The 27067-nt window shown below is 36.7% G+C and overlaps 1 protein-coding gene across 4 annotated transcripts in view; it reads left to right on the top strand.

The window, feature by feature from the left end:
• Nucleotides 1–26290, top strand: part of LOC131041127 (nucleolar complex-associated protein 2) — an 80569-nt gene extending 54279 nt beyond the window's left edge. For all 4 annotated transcript variants that reach the window (XM_057974105.2, XM_057974106.2, XM_057974104.2 and 1 more), the window contains 4 exons: nucleotides 927–1016; nucleotides 25075–25169; nucleotides 25275–25412; nucleotides 25565–26290. In XM_057974105.2, coding sequence (XP_057830088.2) covers nucleotides 927–1016; nucleotides 25075–25169; nucleotides 25275–25412; nucleotides 25565–25874 — 633 coding nt within the window. In that variant the 3' untranslated portion in view covers nucleotides 25875–26290. The remainder of the gene's footprint in view (nucleotides 1–926; nucleotides 1017–25074; nucleotides 25170–25274; nucleotides 25413–25564) is intronic.
• The last annotated feature ends 777 nt before the right edge of the window (nucleotides 26291–27067 follow it).

Here is a 27067-nt window from a genome sequence, read left to right as displayed (position 1 = left end):
TTTGCCCAGTAGAGGAGAAATAGCAACCACTGGAAAGGAATAAGAGTGTCCGGTATAAGTAACTGATGCCAGTGAAAGAAACAAAAGCTTTAATATTTGAAACATCAGCCAAAGGTGGACAAAATGAAGACAAGGTTAAGTAATTGCTGTCAGGTCAATGTTAGAAAATTTCACGAGTCGCCCATTTGGGAGACTCCCAAAATAGAATGGAAATGCTTAGGATATCCCTGCCTTGATGAGCAGTCAGAAGCGTGGGAATATGAAGTGGCGCACCAAAATTAGAGGACCAGGAGGAACCCAAAATAGGAGAAACACATGGGTTAAGGATTAACCTCCATCACCAGCACCTACAACACAAAAATAACGAAAGAAAAGGTGAAAAAACCTGAGAAGGCAAGATAGGAAGACTCAGATGCTCCTGCATCATCATAACAATTCAACTTTGTTTTGTACCTAAATGAATTTGATGAGGGATGTTATATTTATGCATTTTGGTGTATCAAAATAATGTCATTGCCATGAAGCTACATGATTTGGTGCCATGGTTCATTAGAGTTTCCATGATACTCTTAATGTGGTAAATAATTCTTTTAATGCCCTTATTTGGTCTTTATTTGCTTTAGTATTGTGAACATCGAACTATTAGCTCTTGTTTGGATATGGTAGTGAATACACCTTTAATAGGTTTATCATCTTTTTGGTTGCAACCTGCAATCTATTGCGTGCATTTTTAGTTTAGCTATAATGGTACAACCAATAGTTTGGTGCCCATTTATTTTTTTTCAACATTTCTTCTGCAGACAGGGAATTACACCTATTTGATTAAGCTTTAACGTATAGTCCATTCTAGTAGCATATTTTGAATGCATTACTGAGCAACTTTATATTGTTTTGAAATATGGGTTGGCTTTGCTGGCACATTTCAGGTTGAGAAAAACATTGAATATATTGCAAGAAAGCGGGGAGATATTTCCTTTGCACCAAAGGATCAGAATTCTGTAGCAACATTTCTTCAGGTTCACTTATGGTTTTCCTTGCATTTAGCAAATTTTTCCTCTAATTATTGCTGAATTCATTTCAAAGTTGGAGACTATTTGATGCATTGCAGACAAATTTACTTATTGTATATTATTAAATATATTATGCATCTCTATGTTTATATATCTTACTTTAGAAGCTTCCTTTTACATATTATGTATATTTAATATTTATGTTATGTAATACAGATCAGTGTATGGCATATATAATTCATGTGCCAATTGAAGAAAACAGAGAAGTGAAACATGAAAAATGGAAATTGGGAAATTAATAACCACAACAAGCATATAAGGCAACACAATTTTACTGGAGTTGAAATTTGATACCACCTCTAATTATGCTGCATTCACCACCACAACAGGATGCACCTGCCACCCAAACATGTGATATTTTTCTTGAACAAAGGTTGGCTGGATATTGCACCGGACCTCCTTGAATTTACTATGGCCTTGTCTCAAAGAACCAGCCCTGTCAATGAAAATCCAAATTTTGCGTCTCCTGTCTTCAATGAGACAATCCAGATCTGTAATAAGTGAAATTGCAATTCATTGATCATCACTGTAGGACTGCTAACTGCCTTTTCGTACAAAAAAAGAAATGGCTGTTATCATATAATTAAGACCCTAATTAAGATCAAATTCTTAATAGATACGTGAATGGAATATGGCTAATCAAATAAAAAGAGGAAATCTATAGATTTATGGTATTATTCATTGGATCGACACCATTGAAAGCATTGGTGCATGAAAACTGAAAACCATCAGGCTTAGTGGATAAACTTATGATTCCAAATGTATATTTCATGGCTATTTTTTTCTTAAAAAATAAAAAAGGCTAGGTCTTTTAGGGAAGTGCCCTTGTTCATGAAAAAGAAGGCCTATTAATGAAGCACTGGTCCCCAGCTTTCAATCCTACAGATGACCCTATCTGGTACAGTATCAATATTGATCAGACTTTCATTGCTCCCTAGCAAATGCTTGCAGTAAAGCTCTCTCAGAAAGGTAGGAACAAGAGGATAATATTTGACTGCTTCAGATTTCAGTAAGCATCTAGGAATATACAACTATGTGAAGATTCATGTAAACATAGATACAGAAGCCCTCTTATTAGAATGATTAGTACTGGATATGGAAGTAATTAAGTGCAAGTACCAGGTTGAGTGCCTTGTAGGCATAGAATCTAACATGGATGTGGCCATCTGGCACAGTCTGCCGTATTCAATCTTCCCAAGAGAAGCCACCTGCAACAAATCTGGACAACATATACCTGCAAAGATAATGAAAAGAATAGAAAATCTGTAAAGTGGTCGATATCTGTTTTAGGCAGCTCCAAAACTTGAAAACACAATAATCAATCCAAATAAGAGCAATAGAAATATGTTTGACAACAAATTTCACATGTTTTATGCTAGTACAGGAAACTAATAGCAGCAATCATCAAAGCAAATTACCAGTGTTCCACGGCTGTTGGGGACGGGGGGACATGGGGATGGATTTCGGGGATGGGAGGACAAAGGACCTAGGTTTGGAGACGCCGAGGGAACAGCGGGGGAGGGGGGAAGGAGGGGTGGCGGGGTGATGGTGCTGATATAGTTATACATATACTTAGAGTAGTTGAAAAACTAGTTGTGAAAAGATGTATAACAGTATAAGAATTACATTTCAAATGAAACTATAGGAAATTAGTAAAATACTAAAATAGTAAATACTAAATAGCGAAATTTGAAATACTAAATCTAAATATGAAGATTTCTTGAATGCTAATTGCTAAATAAACTTTGACAAATGAAATTGTCAAATTGGAGATTTCTATTATATCGAAAATATGAATATCTGATATGAGATATGAGATATCACAAAGTCTATAAATATGATTACATGATACATCAAATAGCAAATAGTAATAACATTACAAAAGACTAAACGTCAAAATGTCAAAACTCAAAAGGTAGTGAAGGGAGGCCTCTAATCATCTGCAAGTGCAAACTCCTCATCACTAGAACTGCTGGACTCCCCATGGTCAATATCCCTTAAGCTCACACCAACCAGCCCTGCATTTGAAGTGGTAGGATTATCCTCATCAATCAGTGATGGCTCCTCTGGCTCTACATCCCATCATGCCGCTGGACTCTCCTTGTACACAAGTGTCTTGTGGTCCATGAGATGCAAAACACTATGTACAACCACAAGCTTCTCTGCTCTCTTAGAGTTAAGTCTGTTCCTCTTAAGAGACTCTAAGAGAGCGGATGAAGCTATATATAGACTAGTTCCTCTCAACAGTTGAAGACCTGGAAACTTGGGAATTGGGATAGCTTACAAATAGCTAGAGCGGTGGTCAAAGATTTCAGACCATGACAATTCCACCACAAAAGTGGGTCCTCCTATGCCATAGTTTCTATATCCATCTTTTCGGCATCTGAATAGCTTCTAAGAGTGGCAAATTTTCCCCACTCAGTGCGAATTATGCCGACATCTCTAGAATCATACATCTTCTCTATGCAACTAAAGAACCCCGTCTTCACCTCATCATCCCGAGTTGGTATCACTCTACCCGGTCTAGCCTCGTACCACTTAGGATTCAAGGCATAGGCAGCCATATTCAAAGGAGTGTTCAACTTGTCCCATCTGTGCTTGATGATTGGTTGGATGTGCTCATTGTAGAAAGTTAGAGTGGGGTCCTTCACTCGCACAACAACCCTCTTTTGGTCAAGCATAGAGTCGATGCACTTCTACACCTCTCCAAGGTTAGGTGCATCCCCATCCCCATAACTGATGACCTAGAATACAAGAGAAATGATGGAGACGATGTATTTCGCATCAGTCCAAAACACATCACTCTTCACTATCTCCTTCAGCCTTCTCCCGTGCTCTGTCTTGGCCTCGTCCCACCTATTCCACTCTATAGTCATAACCATGAGTTGCAATACCTTTTGCAACTCAATCATTCTCTCCAAGAGAATGAAATAGGATGCATATCTGGTCTCAACTGGTTTCAAGAACTCCTTCGTGAAGGTCTTGAAGAGTGCGTGTGAATTGTGGTGGTTGCAGATAAACATTTGCACATCTCTCGCATCGTTGACCACCCCTCTAATCTAGTCAATCTTCCCCATGTCCTTGAGTGCATTGTTCATGGCATGCACACAACATGGGGTCCACCAAATATGTCTATAGGCTGCCTGAATAAGTTTCCCTGCTGCTCTACACACATGGGCTGCATCTGTCACTACTTGGACCACATTTTGTGGCCCAACCTCCTCAATCACCTCCTTGAGAACCTCAAACTGAAAATCAGCATCTTTGCGATGCCCTATACAATCAACTGCTCTAAGGTTGTATGGGCCCTTTGCATATGTGACCATGATGTTGATGAGTGGACGATGGCTAATGTCTGTCCACCCATCCGTAACTATGCTGCACCTAGATGCCACCCAACATGCCTTTATCTTCTCCATCAAAATATTGATCTTGGAATAGCTCTTATCCAAGATCGTGGTTCTCAATTTCGTCTCACCTAATGGCACATATGATGGTCCTCCCTTCGCTGCCATAGACATCATCTCCATATTGTAACGTACCTTTGCTGTACCTGCCTGCCTGCTTGAGATTAGGGTCAAATTTGTTACCCCAAGGGTTTGAACAGGGCAATGAATCGGATCTAGGGTTCCCTGCAACATATTAAGAATTGCAATAGATAAATCTATGTTAGCCATAATAGTGAATTAATTACATTACTGATACTTGAAAGATAGACCCATTCAGGAACGTCGGGGATGCTCCAGGTTGGCTGGGCTGCCCATCCAAACCCATCCCGTCTCTTAGAGCTCCTAGGGTTACCTGAGGATGGGACCAGCATACCCCTGGCTGGAATCCCCTTATTCTGAATGTATTAACCAATAAGAAACAGCAGAGAAAAAATCATATAACAGAGATTAACAGTTTCAGATTGTGTGTTAATTAATTATCCTTTATTCACTCTGTTATTTGGAGTTTATTATATTTAGTTTAATTTCAGAAACACCCCTATCATAGATTACTGTTCTTTTCCTTAATTCATATTAATGCAGATGACTACGTTTATCCTCATCTATTCCTAGAGTATATCTTACGACTTACAACTGAACCGAGATGTGCAGGTCATATGTTGGCAGGAGATATACTTTAGCATGCTATAGATTTGGGTTAATCCTTTTGGCAAAAATGGTTTATATGTTGATTCAGATTTATAATTGATTAGTAGTTTATCTATACATTTCCTGGATTTATGTTCAGTCACATCTGATTTAGAATGAAGTTACAGAGAATCGAATTGCATATTATTTGCCTATAAGTATCATTTATAAAGGGTTAATCCATGTGGCAAAAATGGTTTATATTGGCATGAGGGTGTACCGGTTTGCCAGCAATGGGGAGGGGTGCTCTACTCGCTGGTTCTTCATCGCTGGGAAGAACCAGCAGCACCTCCCTCCATACTGCGTCGACCTGATCCGTTCACAGACCAGCCCGTTGGAGGATTCAGCATCATCATGCAATTACATTAATATCATGGCTAAGTAACAACGTTACCTATTTGCTGCTTCTGCCTGGCTTCCAGCCTTTCTGCCGCCTCCTCTTCCACCGTACTCCCCTTGGTGGCGTGTTTAATACCTTCCGGAACACACGTGACCCCTTTTGAAGGCGTGGTGTCCTTTCAGCGACGGTTTTTGGCAATGGATGCAACCTTTCGTTACCAAGATTAGTTAAGGTGTAAACAATTAAATGGGTTATATAATTTTATTAATTTGAAATGTGGACGAATTTACATATATGTGTATTCTCATAAGGTTTCTACCTTTCATGATCCCGCTGTCTTCACAGGATATGACACATATAATAAGGAGATTGTGCAACATGAAATGGGATGCCATTGGCAAAGAAGAACCTGCCAATGGACTCATCTATTTCATCTTTCAGCCGCACATTAAACAAATCAGCTATGGGGTTACTGTTAGACATTGTCATTGATGTCAAGTGGATACTATTGGACTAAGTTTGAAGTGTTTTTTGAGCTACTGTTTATTCATTAAATTTTCTCGTTTTTGCTTGAGATGCTTGATGTGCTTGAGCTGCTTGACGTGCTTGGTTGGCTGCTTGAGGTGTTTGGCTGTCAGCTTGAGCTTATGTGTGTGTCTGCATCAGCAGGGTGAATGCTTATTTGTCAATTTATTAGCTGCTATATCAGATTCTTGCCACGTTAGCATTGCTTTTTCAAAAGAATCAATCTATTTGGATAAGAAAGCCAAGTTTATTATAAAGTTTCTAGACGGCTTCACAAATTTATGGGAGACGGTTATTTATTTTATGCACTTAGCGCATATTCTATCTTGGCTATCTTTAACATGTGCCTTCAACATGTATTTATTATCTTCAGTATCGAATTGTTTGAGAGTGGCGGCTTTCTTATTTCTTTAATTCTCATCCTTGTGCGTTACTTTTCATCATAGTTTTTCTGGAGGCTATCGTGGACAATTTATTTCTGGCTCAAGTCATGCGTTGTGGTTTTTTGGGCAGAGTTCGTGGGATTTATTTTTTAAGCATCTCTTTTTTTTTTTCTGTCATTCCTCGGTGGTTGTTAGTAACAGAGAATTCCTATTCTTAGTGTCTGAAAATGAAGACCAGGCTTTGTGTTAAAATTATTTATAATCTGTGTCCAGGTGTTATTTTTTTGGTCGATGGATATATTATTTTTGGCAGCTAAGGCTATCGTGGGTGCTGTATTGAATATTGTGGAGTGATTTCTTGGCTGAAGTCGTGGGCCACAATTCTGAGTTTTGTTGATCATGCAGTAGTCTCATTTATTGAGAACGATTTATTTTCGGTCTTAAAGTTTTGGCGATATCGTTGTTTATTTTTCTGCAGATATCCTTGTTCTCCATGATGGGTGTGTAAAAGATTTAAAAGCGGAATGTGCATTAAGTGTCGAGATGATTAAAATCGGGAGCTGCTTCTATTTTTCTTGGTGCGTGGTTTGAATATAATCATTGTGGCTGGAAGTTTTGAATTTTTTTTGGTGTCAGTGGAATTAAATCTGCTAGCTCTTAATGAGGCTCGAGAATAAGGAAGACGTGAGAAAAAGTTCTGAATTTTTTTTTGGCATCGATGCTATTTTTTTTCTGTGAAAAAAGAATTTTCTGGAAGTGTAACTGATAGACTAAAGTTATCGCAAGAGACTTCTCGTATCTTGGAAGTGTGAAGGGGTTCTGAATTTTTTCAGAGATTCTGGGTGTGCTGGAGATTAACAGAGGGGATATACTTCAGAGGAGGAGTTGTTTCAAATTTCAGAAGAGTGGACACAGGTTGATATATATATATATATATATTATACTCATTTTTCTGTGTCCTTTTTGGACTGTGAGCTGAGTACTAAAAATGTTCAGATGTGTCAACTAAACATTATCTGGGCTTGCTGTCATTGATAGAGGTGAATGGTTTCTCGGAAATTAGTACTGTTCTTGAAGATCTGAAAAGAATTTGGTGCTTATCCTTCAAGTGTGGGTCAAAATTTGTTCCTTATATATGTTCATCAGTTTATGAGAGTTGGAGCTCTCATAGAGGTTGGAGCCTTTGTCTCAAGGACTTCAGTTAATCTGAGATTGATGTCTCATTTTCACTGAGTTGGTGCTCAGTTTGTAATCTAGGTTGGTGTCCTTTTTGAAATAGAAGAAACTTTGAACCGTGGTTTTTTACCGGAAAGGGTTTTCCATGTGATATATTTCGTGTTCTTGTTGTGTGCTGTGTTGTTATCTTCATATCTTCATGTTTGATAATTTCTGAGTTTGCTGCAAGTTTTAAAAAGTCATAACACTGATTCACCCCCCCCTCTCAGTGTTATCTGTTTAACTTGTAGTTACTTTGCATCTTGCATTTCCTTGTCCCCTTAGCCTCTTGTGATTGGGGCATGGCACTAGAAGTGGAACTGGGTGAAGGTCTAGACATCATTCCTCTCGTTTGCGATGTATGAGGAGAAGTATGTTGCACTTGTTGGCTCTGCTAAAGGGCTGCCCTAGCAGATAAAGTAGTAGGGATTGAAACTTCTATATCATCTGGAATGCCCCAAAGCTTGTTCATCTCAATTTTGTACTCTATATTTTTAGGTTCTGCCAAAAACTTACATGGATCCACACCTTTTCCTTTCGAAAAAAGGAAGTGTGCATTCACTCTAGTGATGCTACCAAACCATGCAACCCCACAAATTTTGCACTGCCACTTCCGCTTTCCCCTCTGGTACGTGATTTGCCTTGTATTCTTGAAGCAAACTGTCTTAGAGGAGATTTAGGATCATAAGCACCGATAGCATGCTGTGCCAACAACTCTGAAGGGCAACCTATACTAGCTGCTGCACTCACCATGGAATTAGATTGGGCTCTAGGATCAGCCCCATGGTCACCCCCCTTAGCATCAGGTTCAAAATCTGAATCATTTTCACTATGAGAATGGATTTCCATCTCATCCTCACTCATGTCATGGGAGCTCATTGTGATAATGACAGTGCATTTCACAAAATAAAAATAAAAATTAATTCAGCCTAGTAACAAATTGAAATATAAATTTGAAATTTCAAATTTGAAAACAAAATTTATAATTTTATATTATTTAAAATTTGATGTTGAATCTTGAGGGCAAAATGATGAATGATTCCCTCAAGATTCAACATCAAATCTGATTTTGAAATGAATAAAAAAAAAAGTTCAAACAAACAAAGAATTGAAAATTAGAAAATAAAACAAACAAAAAACAAGAAAAACTGCCTTGTGCTTAAAAAATCTCTCCAAAACGCTGTAGAATCCTCTTCCTCCTCTTCTTGCTCCTTCTCACTCCTCTCACACTTGCACTCACTCTTTTCACTCCTTCAATCAGACTGTTTTATGTTGTATTGGGGGAAGGGGTGGGGCCCACGTCAAATTAGGGCTACCCCCCAACCCCCAAAAATAGCTCATTATTTTAAAAAATAAAAAAAAACAATGTTTTTTTGTGTTGGGTGACGAGAGACTTCTGGATGTCTCCCCATCCCATGAGAAACCTTTGGGCGTCTCCCAAGGATTCTTGGAGACACCTAGATGTCTCCCAAGGAGACATGGAGACATCCCTTGGGAGACATCTCAGCATCTCCAAGAATCCTTGGAGACGCGGAGATGTTTCCCCGTCTTCGGCGAAGCATCAGTGGCGATGGCAAGACGGCGGGAGACGCCACGTCCCCATCTCCTTGTCCTGGAAACGTCCCTGTCTTGGAAACATGGGTATGAAGGAGGGAAAATGCGTTTTCGTGGAACACTGCAAATTACCCTTCAAGTCCCTTCAAATTTTTGGTTGACAAAAATTGAGATTGAAGGAGTTCAAAATACATAGGTAGCTACAAATCTACATGTTATGGTTACAATGTACCTAGTAGACATGCACAAAAAATGTGGAGAATGCTACATTTTTATGATAAATACAAAAAGAATATCAAACAAATTAGTAGAAAATTAGAAATGAATATGGGTGATAAATATTATATAGATCTAAGGGCACATTTGATAGTACACAACTTTTTAAATGATAGGGTGAATAATTAACAACATTGAATTAGATTTATAAATAATAAATATGCCTTCCCTTGTGCAAAAGGCCTCAAACCTGAAGCATAGATAGACTGCGTTAACTTACAGGAATTCGATAAATTTCTACACTTGCAATGCATGGAACTATAGCCATCTGCCATTGATCTTGATGGACAGACAAAATTAAATTAGTAACAGCTAAACACCACCTTTGTTATACACGATCATTGATCAATATCAACCAAAGAAAACAGAAAAAAATCATTCAATTCATCCTTGAATTACACACTTTAAAACTACAGCAAGAGGGAAGCTCATGTCAAAATTTCTGCACCATAGCAAGGAGAAAATAAACTTTTTTGTAGATCTGAGGGTGTTGATTTTTGATACTATTCCAAAGTGCAAAAAAAATCAGCTGGAATGGCAAAACACATCTTGGTACCCAAAGTTTAAGTTCAATGTCAAATGTTAGATTCTACATTCAATGGGTTTCTAGCACGGGGATGGTAAGAGACATGAGACTTGTTTTAGGAATGGCAGTGCTGAGAAGCCATTTTTTGGGGATGGGGTCATAAATATAAAAAGGGACTATTTTTACATGATACAATTCAAAATATGTGAAACTAAAACGTAATGCCCCTTCTAGACACTTACTGATAATTCTTAAATGACAATGTCTGATTTTTGCAATGAATCTATGAGATGAATTTTATGAAGACAAATGTATATAATTATGACAGCTAACAATGTCACTGGCTGTCTCTGATTTACATGATTAAGTATACTGCAGTGAAATGATATACAATGAGATAGATGTTATTGCTATATATAATGAGATAGATAGTGCCTATGGCGATATAGATTTCTGTTTCAGATTTTGCTATGAAAATATGCAAAGGTTATGGAGCTGTTCCTGATTTCAATCTTTGGATGTATGTGGCCTCATAGATGAAAAACTTGGATTTTGCAATAACTCGGCAAGGCCAAAAAATTTTAAAAACTCGGGACTCGCCAAAACTCGGCAAAAAACTCGGCAAAACTCGGCAACTTTATCGAACATTTGAAAATACATTTTTTTTTTATATATAATTCAAAAACACACATTTACACCAAATTTGTATAACATATATGATTTCCATGATATATAAATCAAATTTTTTTGGTAATACATAGCAACAAATGCAAGTATCATAGCATAAACCAAAAACCAAGTGCAACATATGTATAAGAGTTCAATACATATCAACGTATCATAGTGACAGTCTCATAGAGTTATAGAGTCATAGACCACAAAACAAGAACCTTTGAAATTCTAATTACATATCAAGTTCAAAGTTTGGTATCAATGAAAATAAGAAATCATAAATTGCGTCTACGACTAAAGCTCAAAACAGATTGTGGCCGCTGGGTGGGTGGTGCTGAAGTAGTGGCAACATCCTCAACACTAACAGGTGCCTCTGCTGCATGATCAACCTCCTGCTCCTCCTCACGTGCTGCCACTTCCGCATCCCATTCCTCTCCTGCCCTCTCCAACTCACTCAGCTGCTCATTAGTAAGGAATGGATCCAAATCATTATCAACATCATCAGGAGAAGCAACCCATTCTGCTGCATATGGATCAATGTCATCCAAGTCAAGTGCTTCATGTGAATCTTGCCCTAGCACCTTCTTCTCATGTAATCGAATGTTGTACCGCACATAGACAAGATCATTCAAGCGTTGTTGAGTCAACCTATTGCGCTTTTTTGTGTGGATGTTCTCAAAAACACTCCAGTTGCGCTCACAACCAGAAGCACTACAAGGCTGTGATAATATGCGGATGGCAAGCTTTTGAAGATTAGGCGTTGTGGCACCATAATCTTCCCACCACAAATCTGCAAGGATACAAAATGTGATTTATAACTTGTAAAGATTTCAATAATCTTAAAGAGAGAAATAAATGGTAAAAATTAAACATATGCTTTTTTTTACCTGGTCGTAAGGTGGCTCTCCTACGTTTGCAATCAAGTGAAGAAAACAATTCCCCTAAGGCCTTCTTATAACTCTGCAACTCATCAAGTATCAGGTCTCGAAGGATCTCATCATCAACTAATCTCCGAATGCATGTGTCAAGGCCAATTCTAACCTCTGCATCTGCTCTGAAACTCGGAGAGTAAAAAAACTTGGGATTCAAGAAGTAGGCAGCAGCATGAATATGTTGGTGGAGTTGATGGTTCCACCTCCGATCAATTATGCGCCATATGGGTTCATACTTGGTCTTGTTTGACCCATACAAGTGTTGAATCGCCTCTTTGGCCTTATCCATGGCCTCATATAGATACCCCATGGAGTTATGATCCCCATCCACCATTCGTAGCACCCTCACCAACGGTTCCGACACCTAGATATAAAAAATCTAACAAAATCAGCAGATTGAAATATTAGAAAATTAAATAATAAATCATCAATTAAAGTTTCAAAACTTACATTGATGATCTCCTCCACTATCTTGGCAAAATTAGTATCAAAAATGGCAATCACAACCTTCTCTGCTTCAGGCTTTGTAGCATAAGGACTCCCCAACCATCTTTCACTCACGAACATCCGCTTCAGGTTGGGCAATGTAGCAAGTATGCTCTGCAAGGTGAGGAAATTGGTAGCAAAGCGTGTAACCCCCGACCGCACAAGATCCTTACCTTCAGTGTGCTCTCTCATAAGATTCAGGACCCATGTGTGATTGTAGATGTATTTGGTGATATTCCTTCCATCTTCAACCACTTTCTTTACCCAACTTAGTTTCCCTATGTCCTCAAGGAGCAAGTCAAGACAATGGGCAGCACAAGGGCTCCAAAATAATGTCGGATGTCTAGCCATTAGAAGTTTGCCGGCTGCCACATATGCAGCTGCATTATCAGTCACAACTTGGATGACATTCTGCACTCCCACATCTATCACCACTTCATCCAACATGTTGCACAAGGTCTCCGCATTCTTCACTTCATTGGAGGCATCAATTGATTTTAAAAATACTAACTGTCCTCCTGAAGCAACTAGAAAGTTGATGAGTGTCCTGTTCCTACCATCTGTCCATCCATCAGAAAGAATGGTGCAGCCATTCTTTTCCCAAATAGTCCTTTGCTCTTCCACTAATGCATGAGTGTTTTGGACCTCATCCTGCAATAACGGTCCACTTACCTCGTAACGGCTTGGGGATTTGAACCCCTTACCTGCCACAGTCAACGCGGTGACCAATTGGTCCCAAGATGGACTAGAAATAGCATTGAACGGAACATCGTTGTAGATAAAAAATCTAGCACACGCCACCTTGGCTTGTTGGTGAGCCTCTTTATTCCATGCAGTGCCAAGCAATCCAGGTTGTGCACCAGGAGTGTTACGTGGAATAAAGAAGTTTTCCATGTTGCTGTCCAAAGTTCCCTTTGCTCGTATCCGTGGCCCAAGGGAAGAACCAGATGTCCCCACATCTGTATGTGACCCCATGGAACTCAAATCTGCCCTTGGGGCTGCCATTGCCTCTGCTGTTCTCTTTTTTGTTGCCTTCCTTTGATCATATGCTTCAAGCGTTGCTATTGCATCTCTCGTAGCCTCTTCAGTACATTCCGTACAGCTTGTGGTATCTCGGCATTGAATTTTTGCAAGGTGATATTTGAACCTATTAATGCCACCTTTTACAATTTTTTTGCAATGGTTGCAAAAAACATCTCCTCGTTTTGGACCTGGTCTCCCATGTTTCCAACAAGGGTCTCTCTTTTTGCGACCAACTTTAACTGTAGAAGCTGAATCCATTTTCTTTCAAAAAGATGTGGAAAAGAACCTAGCAAAAGAGAGGCAACATTTAGAGATAAATAACATTGTTACCAAAAAAAATCACAAACATCCAAAAATTACAATGACTGTATAACTGTATTTTATTTACAGTCATCTATTAATAGATGACTCTCTAAAATTAAAATTTTTAATTGGTTGTGTATTTTTTTAAGTTTTTAACTTCAAATTTAAATTTAAATGAAATACTTTAATACACATTGACATTACACAGTTGACAGTCATTTCAAATGACTATGAGTATTTCACAATTGACTGTGTATTACACAGTCATCAGTCATTTGAAAATGACTGTGTATTACACAGTCATCAGTCATTTGAAATTTTGAAATGACTGTAATGACTGTGTATTACACAGTCATTTGAAAATGACTGTGTAATACACAGTCATTTCTCATTTGAAATGACTGTAATGACTGTGTATTACACAGTCATTTCAAATGACTGATGACTGTGTAATACACAGTCATTTGAAAATGAATGTGTATTACACAGTCATTTGAAATGACTGTGACTGTGTAATGATGACTGTGTAATACACAGTCATTTGAAAATTTGAAATGACTGTGTATTACACAGTCATTTGAAAATTGAAATGACTGTGATTGTGTAATGATGACTGTGTAATACACAGTCATTTGAAAATTTGAAATGACTGTGTATTACACAGTCATTTGAAATGACTGTGACTGTGTAATACACAGTCATTTTGAAATGACTGTGTATTACACAGTCATTTGAAATGACTGTGACTGTGTAATACACAGTCATTTTCAAATGACTGTGTATTACACAGTCATTTCAAATGACTGATGACTGTGTAATACACAGTCATTTGAAATGACTGTAAATTGTAATTACTAATGATTGTGTATTACACAGTCATTTGAAATGACTGTGACTGTGTAATACACAGTCATTTGAAATGACTAAGACTGTGTAATACACAGTCATTTTCAAATGACTGTGTATTACACAGTCTTAGTCATTCGAAATAAAACAATACAAAAAGATACCTGGTCGTGCGTGCAAATGCAAACAATACAGTCATTTTGACTGTGTAATACACAGTCATTTCAAATGATTGTGTATTACACAGTCAAAATGACTGTGTATTCGAAATAAAACAATACAAAAAGATACCTGGTCGTGCGTGCAAATGCAAACAATACAGTCATTTTGACTGTGTAATACACAGTCATTTCAAATGACTGTGTATTACACAGTCAAAATGACTGTGTATTCGAAATAAAACAATACAAAAAGATACCTGGTCGTGCGTGCAAATGCAAACCCTATGCAAATCGCGTGGCGTTTTTTGCCTTCCGGAGTCGCGTGAGCCGCGAAATGGAATAAAGACTTCGGTTTTTTTTTTTGCCTGCGACTTAAGTCGCGTTTTTCTCGCATTTTGTGCCGCGTTTCGGGCGGGTTTTGGCCATTAACGGCGATTATTTGCCAAAAAAATCGCGGCGAGTATATAAAAAAATCGCCTCGAGTATTTCCGCGATTAACTCGCGCGGCATTATGGATCGCGATTACTCGCGAGTTTTTGAATTGCTCGCTGAGTTTTGCAAGCTTGTGTGGCCTGATTTGCATTATGAAGGCTACTGCTCGATACAGTGATCCAATAATGGGTATATATGAAAAGTAAAAGACAATCGATATCCTCTGCAAATGAATTTGATTGACTCCTTATACGATGGGAAAGGTGTCTTAAGAGACATGACTCTTGTCTCTTAATAATCGTTACTCTAATCGTGCCCCTTCATATCAATAAAGCATAACCGATGGCGTTTGATTATTCAATCCATGCCTTTTCATAACAAGGTTAACATCAATAAAGTTGGTTAGTTAAACCATTCCATTCGTAATTGTTGTTATCACTCAAATTAGAGAATGTTTGATGACAATGATTAATGTGATGATCTGCCTATTCATACTTTTATAAGGATGCTCATCCTGATCTGGCTGAAGGTTCGTTGATAATAATAAAATTGATATGTTTGCAAGCATCGATATTTCTTGATAGTCGAAGGATATTGAGACATTCCACAGTTCTATATTCTGATCATCAATGATCATCCCTTAACAATGCTAATCACCATCTCTTGATTCATAACGATTTTCATCATTAACTGATATTGATCAAGGAATATCGATTATCAGCATAAGCAACTTAGATATGGATATGATAGATATTGTTCTACCAATATTGAAGGATCATTTATATCTTTGGTGATCTGAATGTGATAATCTATGCTGGTTTTGTATATATGGATATGTTCTACGTAAAGAATACTTATTGCTTCATAATGTCTTGGATAGGATGTTCATGCCAATGATGGTTTGGTTTTCTGATATCTTCCTGATCCAATTCTTCTTCTGTGAAGGTGGTCTTGTTACCTGAAACGGGCATAATTTTGTCTCTTTTAGAGACTTCACAAAATTGAAGAATCATGTGTAATATTAGTGGTGTGATGTCAAGGATGGGGACATCACATAAAACTAAAATAAGCATATGTAGCATTGCAGTTTTTGAAAATAAATAACACATGCAATGTACAAATTGTAAGCTGTGTATTTATGTTCTTTGATTATTATTTGATATCAAATGTATTGATTTGCTTCTCATATGTTAAAATAGGTTAATACTGAAGATATTAGTACTCTGAATTGTTTGTGAACAGTTCACAACAACACAAGCTAAGAAGGAATAAAGTCCATTCTTGGTTTGTAAGCCAACATATTCGCAAGACTCACTAGAAACTGGTTTTTTGCCTTGCCCTGCTGAGTTTTTGCCGAGTCGTGCCGAATCTTGCCAATTTTTTTGCTGAGTCCCGAGTCGGGTCAGCCTTGCTGAGTCCGCGCCGAGTCCAAGTTTCATTTCTATGGGTGGCAGTAAGGCAAGTCTAGGGGCTATGTTTGGCCATGTTAGCAATTTAGTTATTTTTAGTATAAATCAGCTTTCTATCACACACAATAATAGCCCACAACAAAAATCTGAAATGTAAAATAATAAAACTTAAATCAACCCTTTTTGATATCAAAAAATAAGGATTCTTATCAAATATGAATTTGATTCAATCATGAACCTAATTTGACTAAATATGAAATACGGGGAATCATAAAATCCTCAAGCAAGCCCAAAATTTATAAAAAGTGAGAAAATATTACCTTCATAATACTAATTCTCAAATTTGATTTGTGGTTAAATAAGGCTTAAGATCAAATGGTAATTATATTCATTTTGGAGAAAGAATTTTGCTGGTATCTTATCAAATAATTGCACGAGCGTAATCATATTAGGCCAGCACATTACGGTGTTATCTGTTGAACACACCGCAGGACTGAGGGTGTGGGGGGGGTGAATCAGTCCTGATCAATTTTTTTCAGAGCTATATAACTGTTGACCCTGTACTGTAATTGCAAAGCACATGAACACCAGATTTACATGGAAAACCTTACAAAGGAAAAAACTACTGTGAGAATCACACTCACAATATAATAAAGCTGATTACAAGGTTTTAGGCTCACTGCTAAGGAGCAGTATGTGTTAATGCATGATAGCTTCGGTAAGATAAATGATTGAATGAGAGATAAATGAAGTCTCTCATTCAATCATTTATCATAGTGATAACTATGATAAAACCTTCAAGCAATTAATTCCTCTTTGATAGCCATTCTACATTTGCATATAAATAACCTATTCAGTTCGATCAAACCCTTAACATTGATAATCATATTATATCTTTTGTTTATGTTCATCGATTTCTAAATCTTGCACTCCGATTTATATCGACTAACATAAGTGATAATAAATAAATGATTAATCAAGGCACCGATTAATATCGGGTTGATATCGGGTGGCATAATAAAGGTTACCGATAGTTATCGGTTGTTAAGCCTACACCGATAGTTATTGGTTGTTAAGGCTAACATGCCGATAACTATCGGCTGTTAGTATTGTGCAAACACCGATAGTTATCTGTTGATTAAGGTTAAGCATACATCGATATTTATCAGTTGTTAAAATATAAACATGCACCGGTTGACATTGGTTATTAATATGCACCGTTTGTTTGTTATATAATTAGCAAAGGAGCACGATCAAGTAATGTCTTGATCGGTCATGACCGATCAAGGCATTGCTTTATCGTACCCCGCTTGCTATATATATATCGAATGGCATTTGTGAGAAAGGATATAGAAATTAATAAATGCTCCTCTCACCTGCCATACAAAAGAAGATAATCAGATTTATCATATAAATAGATAATACATAGATCAAGAAAAATAACTAGAATATATCTTGCACATTGAATTGAGAATTGAACATCTTTTACTTGGTATCAGAGCCAGGTTAAATCGAACCTGAGGCTGTTCAATTTTGTGGAAAATTCAAACAAGCATATATTCAACATCAAAATTCTTCTAATGGGTAGCGCCATCAGATTTGAAAATCCTATCAGATTTGTTGAAGCAATTAGACAACTCCTTGTCTAGGTCAGAACTTCTCTGAGCGTGGTGATTTGGATATCCCGATTGCCTATTTTAAATGCAATCTGGATATTAAGGGAGATCGACTCTACTCTCAGGGAATCAACTGTAGCTTGCACATTAAGAGCCAAGTTCTTTGTGGAATCACCAGGGAAGGAAGTTCATTTTTTACGGCACTGGAAATAGCGGAATAGACGGGGAAATGCATGCGATCTTATGAGGAAGAATAAGATAAGTGCCAACTATTTTATCTGATAAAGGGAAAAGAGATTATGCAGCGAAGAGAAGCAATGGGTCAACTAATGTATAAACAGTGACTTAAGAGACCGAGTCTCGATTTATGAACAGCCAATGATCATCTAAGCATATCAATCATATATGAATACCAAACGAAGATACAAGTGTTTATGCCTTTGCTTGGAAACGGTCAAGATATTTGATCAATGCATATGAAGGATCGATAAAAGCAAAGAAACTAATGGAATTATAACGATTAGTCTAGTATGGTGTAATCTGTACGTATAAACCATACTTAGATAGAACGAATAAGGAAATTTGTAATCGATATATTCATTATCAGCTAAGTCCGGTTGAGGGAAGCGATCAAACTAATATCAACTATTGGCCACGAGATGATTGCAGTCAACATCGATGAGGACTCCAGTAGTGCATCTACTTTTGGCACGTTCAGGGTTGCCCAGATTAGATATAACAATCAGGATTCAACACCATTATTTGCATATTTTAAAGAATGATCAGACACAATAATGAATTGTTATCATATGTGACCTGCGGAAGACTAAAGAAGGACTTCTCATAAAAGGAAGATAGCAATTGCGAATATAATAAGGGCCCATGCACATATATTGAGTTCAACGATTAATAGAAGTGTTGTAATTAATAACAGTAATAATTAATACAAAGCAATTATATAATGAAAGGCAGTGAACCATTCATTAAGAACAATCATACATTAATAAAGGGGATCAGAACCGCAGGTCCAATGAATAGGAATGTACAAAGATTTTTCGCAGATTCATGAAGGATTGTATGAACGGATTAGGTGAAGAGATGGTGAAGAATTCTATGACAAACTTATGAGGAGACTGTAAGAAGTTCTATAGCAGATTGTAAAGAGATAGTAATCAGTTTTATGGAAGATTTATGATCAGCATAAATCCATTGTCAAAACAAGAAATCTATCAAGATAAGTTCCATCTATTGAATTGGGCATTAAGGTTTATTTTTAATGTTGTTTGGCGCTAGCGCCACAACATTGGAAACAATACTCATATATTTGCCAGTCAGAGAGTGACATGAGAAGCGACAGTCTTACTGTAGACAAAACCAATTCGATGCTCTCTTTCATAGCATGTACAAATTTGCAGAGAAGGGTCTTCATTTGAATGCATGGCTGGGAAGATTATTGAGGAAGATCGATGCCACATTGATACTACTGAGTGTCCTGTGAATATGGGCTCATCATCTCACAGATCCTGGTTATGTCAGATGAACACAACAACTAAAAGTATGTGTATCAAAGAGCAACCATCAAATGCGATCTAAATCTTCAAGTGCAAAGAATCAGGAATGAACAATTGTTGGATTGCGAGGAAGACTAATAAACAAAGAGATAAGTAATCCAGGTTTGATTAATGGTCATGAATTTCATATGTAGTTATTAATTCATGCAATTACATTATGCGTGTTATTTGTGAATCAACATTGTCAGTAGGTGTCCACACACGACAAGCTGCATTTGAATATCTTGGTTCAATTTCTTCAGCGTACTATGAGAAACTTGCCCCTTACATGCAAGACATCTTTAGAATCACAACAAAAGCAGTTAAAAGTGATGAAGAGCTTGTTGCTCTTTAGGCTATAGAGTTTTGAAGTACTATTTGTGATGAAGCATTCAGGAAGAATATGGAGGGGACTTTAGTGGAGATTCTAAGATTTCACATTTCCATTCTATAAACAAGTGTTTGCCTGCAGAAGTGCAACAGTCCATAAGGAAGCAATGTTGACCATAGGGGCTCTTGTTTATGCTACTGGTGGTGAATTTGCTAAGTACATGCCAGAGTTCTATAAGTCATGTTTTGCAGGTGATCTTTCGAGATAAAAAAAGGACAGATCAAGAAGCATAAGAGATTTCATTCAAGGGAGAAAGAACTCGATGTTTGCAGTCATAGGACTAAGTTAATGGTGGTAAGTATTTATCGAAGAAGAAGGACCCATACAGTTTGTCCTTGCGATCTGGTTCTTCGAAGAGGAGGTTAGATGGTTGATATCAGATTCAGAGGGAGTCTTACATTTCATCAGAAGCAACCTTAGACAAGGAGGTCAGAAGGTTGATATCAGGTTCTGAGGGAGCCATACCATCATGAAGATATGCTTAATGCATTCTTCTCTGTGAGAGAGAAGTTTGAGGAGCAAGCCCTTGTTAAATACACTCTTCTCTGTGAGGGAGAAGTTTGAGGAGGAGGCCCTTGTTCCACCCTTTGGGAGTAGTCATGGTGAACGTCATGATGAGATGAAAACATCACGTTGAGCAACTCCGTGATGGGCACTTGTGTTCATATGCATTCTCATACATGGGAGTAGCCATGATGGATGTCATCATGTTGAGTACTGTGATGAATCATGTTCCACCCTCTAGGGGTAGCCATGGTGGATGTCATTTCATGACTATATTATTAACAAAGATTCCTCCCTAGCTAAGAGGGAGTGTTGATGTTGTAGTGGCCACCCTTGTGAAGAGACATATGGTGAAAGGGTGCCTCCCTCATATATATAGAAGATGCAAACTCATTCTCTGATCCATTCAATTTATGTGAAGAGCAGTTTATATATTAGTTAGAGTAGATCGATCCTGTGAAGGCCAATCAGATTTGTTCTTGTGAAATTTGCTTCAAGGAGTGAAGCAACATATATTGGGCCTGTATCTTGCATTATTGCTAGACATATTTGATATATAAAGAAGACATTTTATGCTGGGTATTTCTCCCTCGAGTAGGAGGATTTTCCCTTGGAGATCAAACTACAGATATTCTGACCAAACCTCTTTCCAGAGTGAAGGTTGATCACTTCAGAAAAGGTTTAGGTATGATAGAAAGGTAATTTTCTTTGTAATCTGTATTTGCATATCAATAAGATGTTTAATGTGTAAACTTCTTTATCATGAAAGGACATTTTGGATTTTATTCCCTAGGTTCATATCTAGGAGGTGACGATCTCTCAAGATAATGAACACTTGTATTATAGACATTATAAGGTGATGATCTTATAATGTCCAAACCAGTTATCATGTTGGATCTCTGGTGTGTCATGGATGTACCATGATTGTGTTGTGGTAAAACATTTGTGTAAGGTGTTTTGTGCACATACCACAACTTGGATAAGATGAGAATTTAAATCTTTCTCATATGATTATCCTTAAGTATTGCGTGTTTAGGCAATACTGATATCACATGCTTAGGTGATATCCTGCCATCACAAGATTGACGTGATGGACATTTGTATCACGTGTTTAGGTGATACTTCATATCATGTGATTAGGTGATATGATTTTCTAAGATGAGAATTTAAATCTTTCTCATATGATTATCCTTAAGTATTGCGTGTTTAGGCAATACTGATATCACATGCTTAGGTGATATCTTGTCATCACAAGATTGACGTGATGGACAATTGTATCACGTGTTTAGGTGATACTTCATATCATATGATTAGGTGGTATGCTTGAATATATTGTTTACATTCATCTTACCTAGCTAAGAGGGAGTGTTAATGCATGATAGCTTGGGTAAAATAAATGATTGAATGAGAGATAAATGAAGTCTCTCATTCAATCATTTATCATATCGATAACTATGATAAAACCTTCAAGCAATTAATTCCTCTTTGACAGCCATTCTACATTTGCATATAAATAACCTATTTAGTTCGATCAAACCCTTAACATTGATAATCATATTATATCTTTTGTTTATGTTCATCGATTTCTAAATCTTGCACTCTGATTTATATCGACTAACATAAGTGATAATAAATAAATGATTAATCAAGGCACCGATTAATATCGGGTTGCATATCGGGTGGCATAATAAAGGTTACCGATAGTTATCGGTTGTTAAGCCTACACCAATAGTTATCGGTTGTTAAGGCTAACATGCCGATAACTATTGGCTGTTAGTATCGTGCAAACACCGATAGTTATCGGTTGATTAAGGTTAAGCATACACCGATATTTATCGGTTGTTAAAATATAAACATGCACCGGTTGACATTGGTTATTAATATGCACCGTTTGTTAGTTATATAATTAGCAAAGGAGCATGATCAAGTAATGTCTTGATCGGTCATGACCGATCAAGGCATTGCTTGATCGCACCCCGCTTGCTATATATATATCGAATGGCATTTCTGAGAAAGGATATAGAAATTAATAAATGCTCCTGTCACCTGCCATACAAAAGAAGATAATCAGATTTATCATATAAATAGATAAAACATAGATCAAGAAAAATAACTAGAATATATCTTGCACATTGAATTGAGAATTGAACATCTTTTACAGTATGCACCTAATGGACTTGCAATGCTAAGGCGGACTTCCTTAGGGCAAGATACAAAGAGACTTGAAGAACTGAGATGCACTATCTTAGGGCAAGATACAAAAGTCTACCAACAGACTCATTGTCCACTGACAGACAAGAGAAATAGCTGAAATTGAAATGAGTAGGATCTTTAGAACATGAAATTGACCTTGAATCTTGGTGTCAAGCGAATGATATCATGGCAACCAAATTTGATCACAAATATTGTCTTTGATCACTGTTGCTTTGTATATATTACTATCAAGGCACTTACTGACTTCCGCACATCACCAACAAAAAATCTGCTTGAATATTATTCTCATCTACTTCGCAATGATTCACGCACATTTAATACCTCAACACATACAACCATACATTCTTATATACAAAGTCCATCAAAACCTTCAATTAGGTGGGTCAAGACAATAAGTAATATTACAAAAATTGGATCATCCGGACCTAAAACAATCACACCGGTCCTCTCTAGGAGATAAAGGGGACCCAAACACATCATCATACATTCATTCAAGTAGATACCGGCGACACACACATGCTAGCACAATCTCCAACATCAGCGCCAAATGAAACGTTTAGAAAGATAATGAAACACATCAACCGATCGGCCCAAACACATCATCATACATTCATTCAAGTAGATACCAGCGAACCACACACCCTAGCACAATCTCCAACATCAACGTCAAATGAAACGTTTAGAAAGATAATTAAACACATCAATCGATCGACCCAAAAACATCTTCCAATCCAAATTACTAAGTGCAGATCACCACACCATGGTGAGATCCATATCAACAATCTCACTCATCCTCCAAAGTATATTCAGACCAAGGAGCATAATGCAAACAAGATAGATCAACTGGAACAACTAAGACTCAACACAATAGAGCATGCCGAGCACATACCAACATAACTAACTTGCGGATCAAAACCAAAACTTGAAAGTTGAACCAGAATACTGCAAACCAAAAGAACATGCCTGCCAAACCACAACTCTTGAATCCTCATATCTGGAAGCCACTTGGTAATTTCCAGACCACTATGACAGACAACCTTACTGCCAAAAATAGCAACAACTAACCTCATCATCTGTGCAATCAAAGGACCAGCACACCTGATGGTACATCATTCACATAACATAAACATTATATCCAAATCTGCACATCATGATCTTCATAATCGGGAAGGATGCAAAACATTCTTCCACTGGAACATTAAATATTGTTTCCTGCAATTTTGAGACTTCTACTGAAACCTTCTGGAAAAACCTCGTGTATGCACAACATCTTCTCCAAACAACATGACAACATCTGAGCACACATCACCAGACCATATACGCTACTGAACATCTGCAACTTTCATCAACTATTGTCCAGTACAGTACTAGACCATGTCCAGATTTCATCTGAACAAGCAAGTCAAACAAGTTTGGCATCAATGACAACACATATCCTTCCAATAGTACTAGAGCCACATATCCTTCCAGGTTGTAGGGATTTGAATAGCTTTGTGCAATCAGAAAATTTTATATACCATAGTTTTCTCTTTTAGCAACCTCTTCTTGTTTTGCCCTTCACATTTTCTTATTCCATGCCCAATTATATCACATAAGCGGGCTTTCACTCGACTATATGAGCTCTTAAATTGGACCCTGCATTGGTTACAAATCCAAATAAAAGCCCCACCTCTTGTAAGTTGTTAAGCATTAAACATATTTCCATAGAGGAGATGCTTTATCATATTTAAATTGTTTATTTGTGTCAAGGTCCACTAAACTTGAACTAGTGGCCATTCCATTCAGATTGTTGTTATAAGAATTCACAAAATTTTAAATTTTAAAAAAAGAGCATTCTTAGAATATGTATAAACTAATAAAAGTTCAAAACAAACACCAAAATGTATTTGAAAAATCGTGAAACTTTTTTTTAAGAAAAGAAAATTGAAATTTAAAAGAAAAAACTTGGAAAAGTTCATTAAAAATTAGAAAGAACATCTTAAAATACTTACCTTATATCAATAGATGGCCTTTGTGCAAATTTGATTCGTCTCCTGTGCACTTTGCAATTATTCTCTTATGAAAAATACTAGCTATCTTCCAAAATGCAAATATTTTGAGTTTTTGTACATTTTTTGAAACTTCAATTTTTCCCCTATTAAATCCCAATTTTTTGAAAAATTCTTAAACTTTTGGTTTGCCAATTTTTCTTTCCAAAAGATTTATGTTGCTATGGTATTATTTCTCTCTATATATGAGCATTTTTTAATGTAACTAGAACATGCATGGGAATAGAGATATTTGTGATGATGTACTTCTATTTCAACAGAAGTCCAGTTCCCTGAGTTTTGCTTTCTTTAGGGACTGTGTTTGATGTAACACCCCTCTTTTATCAATATGAATACTTGAACTTTATCCCAAATAAATGAGCATACACTGTACAATTTGTACATTTGTTGTTGTTGTTGTTGTTTTCTCACTTTGTTTCAATCTTGATATCATAATCTTTTCAATATTCTTTATATTTGTAGACTGATAAGGAAGCTGGTGCAAGTCCCTTGTCACAATATCTTGTAATTCTGCAACGAAGGTCAGAGCAAAGAAAAGCAAATCTGCGAGAATCCAGGTTGGTCAGGTTATTGTGTGCTGCATTGTTCTCTATGTTACTGTTTACGTAAGATCTACATGAATCAATTCCAAATCATTAACAAGCAATTTCTTTTGTCAACAGTGTTAATGTTGTGGATGACAAAAGTACACACTTAACAAAGGATATTTCTAAAACTACTGATGAAAGTGATCATGATGACGTTGAAGATGGATCTAGAGTATTCAGCAAGAATTGGCTGCCTGAAAAGAAGTCAAATAAGTAAGCTTGATTTTATTGTTCAAGTTGTTGCATGAAATACTTGAACTCATCCATTATCCTTCTGATTTTTCTATATCAATTATTATTTGCTTAAAGAGAAACAAAATGGATTTTGAGATATTGAAATTTCTCTTGTTAAAAATCTGTCTCAGAGATATTGCTTCCGACTCCAAAATGCCCCGCAAGTCTCATATGTATGATGCAATAGCAATTGGAGAGGATGACATAGTAGAAACTCTAGAATTTTCTTCAGATGAAGATGATTCTGCACTTGAAGAGTTTGAAGATGATAGTGAAAAAGATCTTGAAGATGATCATCACCCTGCCAAAAACCAAACTGGAAAGAATGGAAAAGCGAATGATAATTTCTCAAAAGCAGCAAAGCGACATAAAAAATATAAAAAACTGGGAAAAAGAAAGAATTCCCAAAAGAAACAGCAATTTTCTCGGGTGAAAACTTAATGAGATTAATTTACAGGATAAGCTCAACAGTTTCATTGTGTTTTCCAGATAAATTTGTCATCAATTTGTTACTGAATATCAGATCTATTCAAAGTTGCAGTAATGTCATCAGAAAATACAGCAATTATCAAGAAAGAGTTCATCAGTACATGCATACTAAGCATTAAATTTGTGATTCTGTTTATGAGCAAGTGCTTCAGCAGCTCATTTATGTAAATAACACAGATAGCATGTTTTATCCTGATCTCGTCTTGAAAGAGAGTAAACAATCTAATTCTTTAGGTAAACAATTATCTAGAATTTCAGAGTCAATGTATTTTAGCTTCCTTCAGTTGTGTCCTGCATGAATGGCTTTCAGAGCCTACACTGCATTCTTTTATCTATTTCAAATACATGCTTTGTAAATTTTATTTGTATACCTTGATATTATCCAAGTTAATTGTGATCCAAGCATCTAAATGTAGGTTTTCACTCTCAGCAACTTTTTAATAGATGCTATAGTCAGAATATTCTTTTAACTTAGAAAAAGCAAATGATAGAAAACTTCTGTTGTATGTGTATTGTATGCTTTGCATGTTATATACCCCTTATATACCAAACAGTTGTCCACAATAGTGGGTTTTTTGACTTATATTTCTATACCCTTTGTTTTGTAAAATCACTTGTAGTTTCTTATACTGATGTGTCTATAAATAAAATCATTATAGTTTCCATACTGATGTGTGTATAAATAATTGCAAATGAGTTAATATTAAAAAGACGAGAGAAATATCTGTTGTATTGTGGAGGTCGAGATGATACTGCAAGGGTTGTTTTTGCTGGCCCTTGCTCCAAACTGGTTTTACAAGGTAACTAATCATGTTATTAAGGGAGTGCCATTGTTTTATTTCTATTGCATTCAAGATTCTGTAAATGCTTCTGTATGTAGCTTTTTTTGCATAAACATTCTGGATCACACTCTGTTATCCATCAATTTCATACTCATCTTGATGATGTATCACAAAGTGTAATCCAAAATATTGATGCTAAAAAAACTATATAGTTTTTCTCTTGAAGCATTTACAAATTCATCACATGGTTGGTGGAAATATCATGTCTTAAGCATTGTTTCTTTTGTATTTGTATATCAATATTTTTTCTCTTGATTTGGTATCAGAGTTAGGTTTAGCTGGATCTGTAGTGAGGAAGGGCAT

Source organism: Cryptomeria japonica, chromosome 5 (genome assembly GCF_030272615.1).
Source record: "Cryptomeria japonica chromosome 5, Sugi_1.0, whole genome shotgun sequence".
In the NCBI taxonomy this organism is placed as follows: domain Eukaryota; kingdom Viridiplantae; phylum Streptophyta; class Pinopsida; order Cupressales; family Cupressaceae; genus Cryptomeria; species Cryptomeria japonica.
Note: the sequence above shows the minus strand (reverse complement) of the source record. Positions and strands in the feature narration are given on the sequence as shown.